General features: G+C 39.1%; 1 protein-coding gene across 3 annotated transcripts in view; it reads right to left on the bottom strand.

The window, feature by feature from the left end:
• Window positions 1–1,462: 1,462 nt before the first annotated feature.
• Window positions 1,463–10,354, bottom strand: part of LOC107591107 (polyhomeotic-like protein 2) — a 44,198-nt gene continuing 35,306 nt past the window's right edge. The window contains exons 8-15 of one of the 3 annotated variants that reach the window (XM_016280145.1): window positions 9,553–9,899; window positions 9,319–9,439; window positions 4,779–4,975; window positions 3,724–3,853; window positions 3,188–3,302; window positions 2,971–3,094; window positions 2,604–2,877; window positions 1,463–2,529 (exon numbers count right to left, since the gene is read on the bottom strand). In XM_016280145.1, coding sequence (XP_016135631.1) covers window positions 2,375–2,529; window positions 2,604–2,877; window positions 2,971–3,094; window positions 3,188–3,302; window positions 3,724–3,853; window positions 4,779–4,975; window positions 9,319–9,439; window positions 9,553–9,899 — 1,463 coding nt within the window. In that variant the 3' untranslated portion in view covers window positions 1,463–2,374. Of the gene's footprint in view, window positions 2,530–2,603; window positions 2,878–2,970; window positions 3,095–3,187; window positions 3,303–3,723; window positions 3,854–4,778; window positions 4,976–6,174; window positions 6,369–9,318; window positions 9,440–9,552; window positions 9,900–10,354 lie in introns of those variants that run through there. The other 2 variants (XM_016280146.1, XM_016280147.1) reach the window with 2 other exon arrangements.

The raw sequence follows: 10,354 nt of genomic DNA, 5'->3' as shown, positions 1-10,354 counted from the left end.
TATATATATATATATATATATATATATATATATATATATATATAACACTTTGGAGAATTTACGATGAGACGGCGAATTAAAAAGGGCAGAAGCCAAAAGAAAAAACGAGCCTCGTTAACATCCGCACGGCGTGGCAACATCCTGACTGCTGATACCTAAGGGTCATCGTTTTGTTGGACAGGTAAGGGGATTCATTTTTGTGTAAACTGCTCTCTAAATCTAGTATCAGTGTAATTGACATGAAACTATAATTCGGACCGACGTCTTTAGGTGGCAGTACAGCGCGAGCGGCGCTGAGCGTTTTGAGCGAGCGGAGCGGAATCTTCAGAAAGGCGCTCTGCGCTCTTGAGAAAATATTACCACTCCGCTCCCCGCTCCGCTCACGCTCCGCTCCGCTCACATGCTCTGGTTCAAGCACATGGACACCACCACGAAGTCGAATTGGAAACCGTTTCCGAGTTAAGACCAATTTGTTGAAATGAATAATCAGTGTAATTGACATGAAACTATAATTCGGACCGACGTCTTTAGGTGGCAGTACAGCGTCTGGTGCGTTCAAGCACATGGACACCACCACGAAGTCGAATTGGAAACCGTTTCCGAGTTAAGACCAATTTGTTGAAATGAATAAAAAAATGATTTACAATGATACTTAAGGCTGGAATACACTACACTACTTTTAAAATCTGAACAGATTTAAGAACATGGACATTATACACAACGTTATCGACTTTGAGGAAAACATACATTACCGTCACAGAGGAAAAATTGGCCTTCACACAGGACTGAGGACCATGCACAACAGATTTCAATGTTGTTCTGATCACAAATTAATGCAGAAACGTATTATGCACAAACTCATGCCTAGGAGACGCACGATATCCTCCGACTCGACAGAATCAGTCTGAAGCTGTAAATCAGTCTTTGATCATCATACTCTACACGATTCTGTGAAATCTGTCAACTCAAATCCGCAGACTGCATGGCTCTGACTTTAGGCAACTATCAAATTCTCCAGACTGTAAAACAGCGAAAAAAATCGGGTCAAAACGTAATGTAATGTATTCCAGCCTCCTCTGGATGGATGGAATCATAGTCTGAAGCTAAATAAAAAACTGTGTCTATGACCATCATACACTACGCGATTTTCTTTGTAAACGCACAATTAACAGCAATGCTAGTTACAGATCTACCCTGCGTCCCAATGTGCATACTATCCACCCTATCTGCCCTAAATAGTATTGAAAATTACTAATATCACAGAGCATTTAGGATGGATAGTGTGCACATTGGGACGCAGGCCTAGTGAATGAAGTTTGGGAAGACATCCAGTAATCAGTTCTAACAACTTTTTTTAACAGTCCAGAGTTCGAAATAAAATAATCTTTTATCTACTTGCTCTATGATACGAGGATCTGTGAGGTTTTGATTAATTGGAAAAACAATCATCTGACATCTACAGTGTTTTCTGAGTTTTATTTTCAAATATAAAACAGAATCAGAGACTTGCTCTCAATAAATACAGAAATCTGATCAAATGATGAATGTAAAAATTGAGACACAAGCTGAACTAGCTTTCCAAACATGAGTGCACACATTGATGGTTGGATAACAGTGATTTATGAAAAATGATCCCAGTTCATCAGATCATACCAAGATGGGTTCTGAACTTAAATCTAGAGTGATATTACTGGCAGTCCTTAAACATTAATGCTGCGAAATGGGTTTTGGAAAGGCTGCTTTCATTTGAACTAAAAACATGAACATTTGTGTAATCTTTGGGCTATTTATAAAATATTAGGCACGTCTTAGAGTCAAAGTTTTAATTCCCGTTATCCCCGTGTCTGAATGCTTCATTCATTTGAAAAATCTGTTGTAATTGTATTGAGGAACATCCTGTGAGATGAAGAAACCTGAACAGTTTACTACCTACAAATGTTGGCACACTGCAAGGCTAAAGGTACAACATTTTTCCTTAGCTAAACAAACTGTGACAGAACTACAACAATGTCACTTTATGACAGACAAATCACAAAGTCCAGTTCAAAACAGTGAAGAAAATGTAAACCTGTTTCCATGCTACCATATGATGAACATTTGTTTGCACAAATGGTAAAGTACTTGTGCTTGTCTTCTTGACATGATGGATTGTCGCCTCCTCCCAGGCCTGGCACAGCTGAATACACGAGAAATTCGTAATCAAGTCACATCATCATGCATTTGGAACGAAACCATTTGACTGAGACGAGAACTATACACAAGTTTGTGGTTTTGAGGAGCAGCAATCCCCAGGACCCAAAGACACAACGGGATGAGGAAACCAGTGCAGAGCTGTTAGGATGTCCTTTCCAAGCTAGATAAGGCTGTGGGAAGGCTACGAGTCCTTGAGCATACTGATGCGTGCAAAGATTTTCAGAGCTGGGCCCAGTTTGATGTTCATGGTGCTCATGAGATGATCCTCTTTGAGGAGCATCAAGGCTTGGCCATCGATCTCCTGAGAGCGAAACTCTTCCGCGATCTCCTGGCAGCCTGGTGCAAAAGACAGATTGTTAGTGACTTAAGTCATTTGTGACACAAAAAAGCCTAGGAACATTAGTAGCTACCTGGCAGAGAGCAGATGAATTCATAGACGTCCTCGACGTTCCACTTGGTGGGGTCGCTGGCCAGGAAGTGCTGCATCAGGAGAGGGAGCTCTCCACTGTGATCGAATCTTTCCTCGTTCTGAAGCCTTTGGGCACCAAAGCTGGAGTTGGACAGTGGCGAAATGGGCTCTTCGAAGCTGGACATGTCTGAGCACTGGCTGGACTCACCGTGACTTGGATGAGAGGGGTGTGGGGATAACAAAGACGCGGCCATGGTTGTTTGAGCACTTGGATTCTATGAGAGAACACAAGGGAGACAAGTAAGCACATTTCTGCATAGACAAACCAAATGGGAGAAAGCAATGAGACAGGAAGAAACAGCAATTACCCGTTTCCTGACATCCGTGCTGCTGTTATGATGATTGGCGTCGGAGGCTTTCTGTTTCTTTGGGTTCTCTGAGGTCGATTTTCTTGGGAAAAGTCCCATCCGCTTTGTGCATCCAACATTATACCTGGAAGAGAAGAAGAACAAGTCAAACCACCACTCAAGCAAATGTTGATACAAAATCTAAAATAATTTACAGGCTACAGAAGGATCCACATACCTCTTTGCACACACCGTAGAACAAAACCTCTTGGATCTCTTGAAGTTATATGCGAAGTCTACGGTCCCACAGAATTCACATGACAGCATTGGCTCGGCATTCTGATTATTCAGCTCTATGAAAGATTTACATGGCTGATTGGACAACAGTCTGAGCATCAAGTGTGCAACTAAAGGCTTAAATACACTACACAATCGGAACAGATTTTAAACCACTAGGCATCATATATTTGGTGACTTTCTAAATGGTTACACAGAAAATGTAGGCATCAGACACTAAACGACTGAGGATCACACACTAGCAGACTTTCAATCCAAATACAAACTCACACCAAAACATTAGATTGTTGTAAACACATGACAGATGAAAATGTAAAACTATCAAACATGTTTGTTATCATCCAACTAAATGGAATTATGAGTCTGTGCCCATCATCACTATGCGGTTTTCTGTGGAATCTGTCAACTCATCGGCAGACTAGCTCTAAATCATGGCAAAAGTCATGTGGTGTATTGCAGCCTTAAAGTAACCCTTACCTTGCTGTGAAAGATCCTCCATCTCAGAGTCGGCATTTTGAAAGGTCTGAGACCTCTTATCTAGGTCTGAATAAGCCTGATGCTGCTTCTGTTTCTTTAAATTCTCAATCAACAAGGACGGACGTTCAATCTGGATAGATCCACAAGGTGTTGCATAAAAACATTATTCATTACACAAGGACATGTACTGCATGCTCAAATGAACCTATGTATGGGATATGTGCTTGCTCACTGTGTTTTTAACTTGTACCAAAGACTGCAGATGTAGGTTATGACTGTGGTATACTGTCCACTAGAGGGAAGTGTGCCTCTTTAAAAAAAACAACACTTAAAAATTGGTTTCCTTTGTTTTGAAGCAATAGTTTACCCAAAACCCATGTGACTTTCTTTCTGTGGAAGACAGAATTTATATTTAAAAATACTGTTGTATGAGGACTAGGGCTGTCAAACTCCAAAATGACAGAAAAGGTAACACAAAGGTATTGTTAAAGTTGACCACAAATCGCTACATTCCAATTATTTTTGACTGGGTTTTTTTAAGCTTGAAAACTTAAGTCCTCATTCATTGCAATTAAGTGCAGAAGGAATGATCAGCACATTATTCAAAACTTCTCCTTGTATTCCACAGAAAAAAGTCAATCTTACGGGTTTAGTGACAAGGGGTGAGTAAATGACAAAATCAGCTCCAACTGTATGTGTCAAAATGTTACTAGCAAGCAGAGTGACTTGACTTGGACATGATTCAAATACCTAAAAATGTACAACGCACATTTTACATTTTAAATGTACAATTTACTACTGTAACAATAACTGTAATATTTAGGCTTTTGTTATGTTATTACAAATAGAGCAGCTGTAATTGTTGTTTCTAACACAAATCAGTTCACAATTGACAATTATCTAACCATAATAATAATCAAAAAACTTAAATAAATAGTTAAAACACAATAGTTTTAACGAAATGCAACCTATGATAAAGTATTATGCAGGAACACGAAACAGAAAACTGCAACTTAAATCCCCAGGCGGGGTGGGTTGAAATGAAAAGCACTCACTGGAAAAGGCTCAGCACCCTCCTGAATCACGAATCCCTCGATGACATGCGTGAGGATCTGGGGCTTCACTACCGCCTGTGGCGGCGGTTTACTCTCGCCATTTTGCGGAGCGCTGCCGGTCACCGTGGGCGCATTGTTGCCGCTGCCCGAGGTCATGGCTGGAGGTGAACCCACACCTGCCTTCACATTCACTCTGCCTGCTCAACACAAGCACAACAGCATCCATCAGAAACACCATAATACTGACGGCAAGTCCGATTCATTTCCGCGAATCGGTTCTTTAGAACAGCTTGTTTCAAAGATTCGGTTCAGTGGCAATTTTACGTAATTACGTCATCATGTGCCCCGGGACATCTCGCCATGGCATTTTAACACCGTTCTAAACGCCATATGTGGGTATATTCCGCTGTTTAGTTTACTACGTTCTTTTCAGTTTTAATAAATGTTTATAGTGATTTCGTGTCTAATTTCAGTTTGTGGTTGCGATAATTTACTCACTTCGAAAAGATTTGCACCTTAAAACGGTTACGTTCATTTGCATTACTTTGCGAATACATATCTGTACAATTTTTATTAAAATTGTATTCAATAAAACTCACCCCATTTCGCATGTGTTGATAAAACTGTCATACAATCGCGTAATAAACATTTACAGTATGCTTTACTTTATTCATTATTGGTTATTATTAGAGAACCGCACCGAACGCTTCGATGCTGTTCGTGCTCACGAGTCGTTTAGAACGCTTTAATGAACCGGTTCCACGGATTCATCGAAAAGATCCGACTCAGAACAATTCATTCACGCTATTCCATGACACTCTCATAGGCCACCTAGTGCTTTTATGAAATATGTGAAAGGTTGGAGTTAACGCACACTGTAATATGTATAACCATGATACATTTATAAACTACTTTCGCATACAGTTGTGTTATGGTAGATATGCATGTGAATAATATTCAAGCCACCTGCTGCAACCACTTGCTTATTTCTATCTGATCTGTAATGTCTGCTGCACACAGCAAACTGATTTATGAAGAGCTAACACGACTATTATTGCTACTATCTAAAAAAGGTCCAGATCAAAGCCAGACGTTTTCTTTTAGCACTAACTACCCATTTTGAAAAACTGCCAAATGTTACGCTTGTTCTGTAGCAGCACTATTCCCATGCTTCCTCGAAACGCTTCAAAACATTCACACTCTCATGCAAACAACATCTCGGCATCTTAAAGACCAGTCGCACCCCTGCGTCCCAGAACAAGCACGGAGGAACTTTGTAACTTTATATCTCGAACATTTGGCAGGGTTTCAGACTGCAGACAAACGCTCACGCACAGACGTCCTGGTGATTGTCAACAGCACACGCCTTTGTTCCGCTCACGCACTCTTTACTTACACTTTAAAGCGCCAGAAGAGGAAAACACTCAAACGAATTTAGCATTCTAACGCTTCCGAGTACACTTCCATAATCCACTGGTGTTATATACAAAGCAGTACAACAAATGATCCGATCCAAACTTTTTTGTGTGCGTGGATTTGCTTGTTCTAACCGATTCCCTCTCTAATCCTCTTTGTATGGGGCAACTGAATAGGAAACATCGCACAGCTGCGATTGGTCCCACACGCTTGGAATTCTGTCCAATAGCAGGTCGTGTTTAGCACAGAGCCGTTCCGCGATTGGGTAAAACGTGTGAGCCGCTCCATGACAGAGGCGCACGTAGGCAGAGAAAGAGCATCTAGTACTCCATTGCTATCTTTTTTTTTTCCATTGCTATCTTTGGAATAGCATACTAGCATACTACTCATACTATTTTAGCAACATGGAATGCCACATTGCAGTACGTTCGACTTTACTTTCTCATTTATAGTGTGATGAATTAGCAGGAAGCAGTATCTACATTTAAATAATCTGTTTCTTGAAACATTACATTATTAGACTGTCAAAGTAGAAATTTTTTAAATATGAGGTAATTTGACAAAGTGTAGCATACTACTTGAAACATTTCTTATATTAGGCAATATATAATACAGTACAGTGATACTAGTATCCCAATAATATAGCCAGGTCTACATCAAAAATGTCATGTATTTAATTGTTAGTTTATTCATGTAGGGTCCTAAGCCTATGCCAATTCTTTGTACCAGTGGAACAGAGCACATTAGTAGTTTTGAACAACTGATCCATGCAAATGAATCCACATGAAAAAATTAGTTTGCCTTCGTAATCTTTGGTCAAAATCTGAAAATGTAACCACTCCTCTCCAACCGTAAGTCTGCTGTGAGCTAGAGATTGCACTAAAATCAAGCCCCGTCCTCTATTCTTCTCTCATGCAATATTCAGTTTCACTGGGAAATACGTCACAATACTGAAGTCGGTCACAACTTCTGGTTCACACGGACTTCAGAGAGAATTATACTATTTTATTAATGCAAAACTTGCTTATGATTGCAGACTGTTGTTTATAGTATAAACATGCATTAAAACTTCCCCTTGTGAATCAAACATTAGAAAATAAAATATTATAAAGTTCTCTGAGCAACTAATTAATCTACACTATTGTCGATGTCCAAAACATCAACTGAAAAACAATATTTTTAATCTTTTTTTAGGTCTACCCTGCATTAGTTGCAAGATTATATCCTATTGAGAGCAGACACAAATATTTCGATAAGAGGGGTCTTGGGTTCCTCAGGGACAAAGGAAGACCCAGGGTGCATGTATAGTGAGTCTATCGCTCGTATGATATACAACACCACTCATGTGCCACACTCAGCAGCTGGGAGTCGAACGCAATGGAATCTAAGTATCGTAAGCTAAACCCAGGCTTGTCTCGCACTGCAATGTCAATGTCTGGAGCCATTACCTTTTATATATTGCAAGCAGTTTTTTCCAGCTAATATGGGACATTCTCAGAATTGAAAAAATAATTGAAATTGCAAAAGTTTTCTCAAAATCATGAACATACATTCTTCCAGTAACGTTAATAGAACCACAGTTCTATTGATAATAAATGATATTATTACAACATATCTTTTGTAAGCTTGGTTGTTGTCTGCTTTAAAAAGAAGAGTTATCTCGCTCAGTGATCAATTCTGTGAGACATGTATATTAGCATCGAAATACCCAATTAAAGTATATGCTTTTAATCCCACACATGAAAAACCACTAAATGTGTTTGATCTAAAACAAAAGACGCGTTAAAACTTTTATGAATGCACCATGATCCATATCAAGCGAAATGATCTGAAGCCAGCATGATACAATTAAAAACCTGACATGATTTATGATTCAAGTGCTCTGATGCCTCAAGCCATTTCCATTCATAAAAGAGCAGTTTATCATCATTCATAATTTACCGTCTGAGGTTAGGCCTCCGACACACCTGCCAGACAGCCAGAGTGTGTCCACCTTTATTCTCATGTCCAACCCAGAACAACGGAGCTCAGACCCTCACCCCTAATTATAGCAGAAGCTGTCACACTCTCGCAAGTGCAGCGACCAGACAATAGACACTGGGGGTGTGACAGATCTACTCTTCCGCTTGAGGGGAGAGCTCACGTTGTTGGCCTTTGTGTTTTTGAGACTGGCAAACCTACAGATGGTGGTGACGTAGTAGTAGGCACTCTGTGTCTGGCTAGGTCAAGATTGCTGCAGGAGGCTTTCCTCTTGCTTTTGCAGTCAGTAGTTGGATGTGACCAAAATAGTTTCAATATTTCATGCCTTTTTTCAGAGGTTTATCATATTGTATTTTATAGAGTGATATATTGTAAATCTATAATTAATAGATAAGATAAAAGTATTTAATGTTGATGTGGCATTCTCAATTGCGTTTCAGAGAAACAGAGTATGATAAAGGAGCTACACTGAACAAAATTGGTGTAGAAATAATTTTCACTCAGAAATTGTTGGTAAATTTCACAAATAATTACAAAGAAACACATAATACTGAATTAAACATGACATTTTAAAGTAGAATGACTGAAATAGTATTTTCTTGTAAAACATACTCCACTAATCTTTGTTTTATTTACAACTTTAAAAAATAATTTTACAGTGTACACTATAGTGTATAGTGCATGATAAACAACTACATAAAATAACATTTAAATCTATATTAGTGTCATTTTTAATCAAGCTTTTAACATCAACAGCTGGCTGTTATGTATTTTAAATTTCCACTAATTCCATAGATCCATAAATTCACCTAAAAATATGCAGTCTTGTTATGTCTCGTTTTTTAAATAATTGAAACAGACTCCCAAAACCCCCATTATCCGCACCCTAGTATTTAAAAGAATTATTCAAAAGTTCGATTTTCATCTGCTGAAGTTGTTTTTATTGTGGCTTTGATGTACAGTACTAAATATATTCATCCAAGTTAATGGTTACATTAAAACAGAAGGAGCCAATATTGGCTTATATACTGTAAATGCTTGCAGGGATTGCTTACATTAAACAAAATGCAATAACCCCTTTTTATCCAACAAACGAAATAAATGGAAGTCATTGAGATGAAACACGTAATTAAATTATCAGTACCTTCTGTGCTTTCTGTCACTTGGCTTTGTTGAAATTGTTTGACCAATTGGCATTGTTCTGTCTGGGTTGGCACTTGTGTTGGTGTGGATAGCAGCTGCGGTTCGAGAGGAACAAGGGTGTCCTTATCGGACACATCCAGCAGGAATGTCAGAACAGGACAAGGTCGAAATAGGAGAAAATTAGGATACATACAAATCAAGAAACAGACAAATAAATGATGTTCAATCCACTTACTTGAGTTTGAACTGGCTGGATCTGGACATTAACTGCGGTAAGCTGTAGAGGTGCTGCTTTGTTGTGGCTCAGCATGGGTGGCTGTCCATTCTGACTCACAGTAGTAGAATGGAAGATGGGAGCTTGTTGGCAGGTAACAGGCACTTTGGGCAGCAGAGAGATAGGGCACTGCTGAGGCTGAGCTGGTAGGGCAGGCTGAATGGCTACAGCTTGCACTGTGTGAGGATGAATGGTGGTGGCCTCTAAGAGCTGTGCTTGACCTCTCTGCAGTATCTGAGGCTGCTGCTGTATCACAAACTGCTGCTTGTGCTGCTGGAGCAGCTGATGGGTCTGAATTTGGGTATATGCTGGAATAAAAACAAAAGACAATCGTATACGGTTGATGTTTCAGTTTCAGAGAAACACATGATAAACCTGCTACACTATAGTAGACAGTAGATACACTATACACTCTTAAAAATAAAGGTTCCAAAAGGGGGTTTTCATAGTGATGCAATAAAAGAGCCATTTTGGGTTCCTCAAAGATCATATGAGTGAACAACTCTTAAAAGATTATTTTTTTTCTTTGTATGAAAAATATTTTAAGAATCTGAAGAACCATTTACTGCTATAAAGACCCTTTTGTGCAGTGCATTTTTTTCCAAGGATGTTCAAGGTTCTTCATGGAACCATTGATGCCAATAAAGAACCTCTATTTTTAAGTGCATGATGAATAACTACAAGTTCTGTATAAAATTGTCCACATAATTGGTATTTTTAAACAAGTTTGTACAAAAAAAAGGGATGGTTCACCCAAAAATGA

The sequence above is a fragment of the Sinocyclocheilus grahami genome, unplaced genomic scaffold (assembly GCF_001515645.1).
Source record: "Sinocyclocheilus grahami isolate Dianchi unplaced genomic scaffold, SAMN03320097.WGS_v1.1 scaffold137.1, whole genome shotgun sequence".
Taxonomy (NCBI): Eukaryota; Metazoa; Chordata; class Actinopteri; order Cypriniformes; family Cyprinidae; genus Sinocyclocheilus; species Sinocyclocheilus grahami.
Note: the sequence above shows the minus strand (reverse complement) of the source record. Positions and strands in the feature narration are given on the sequence as shown.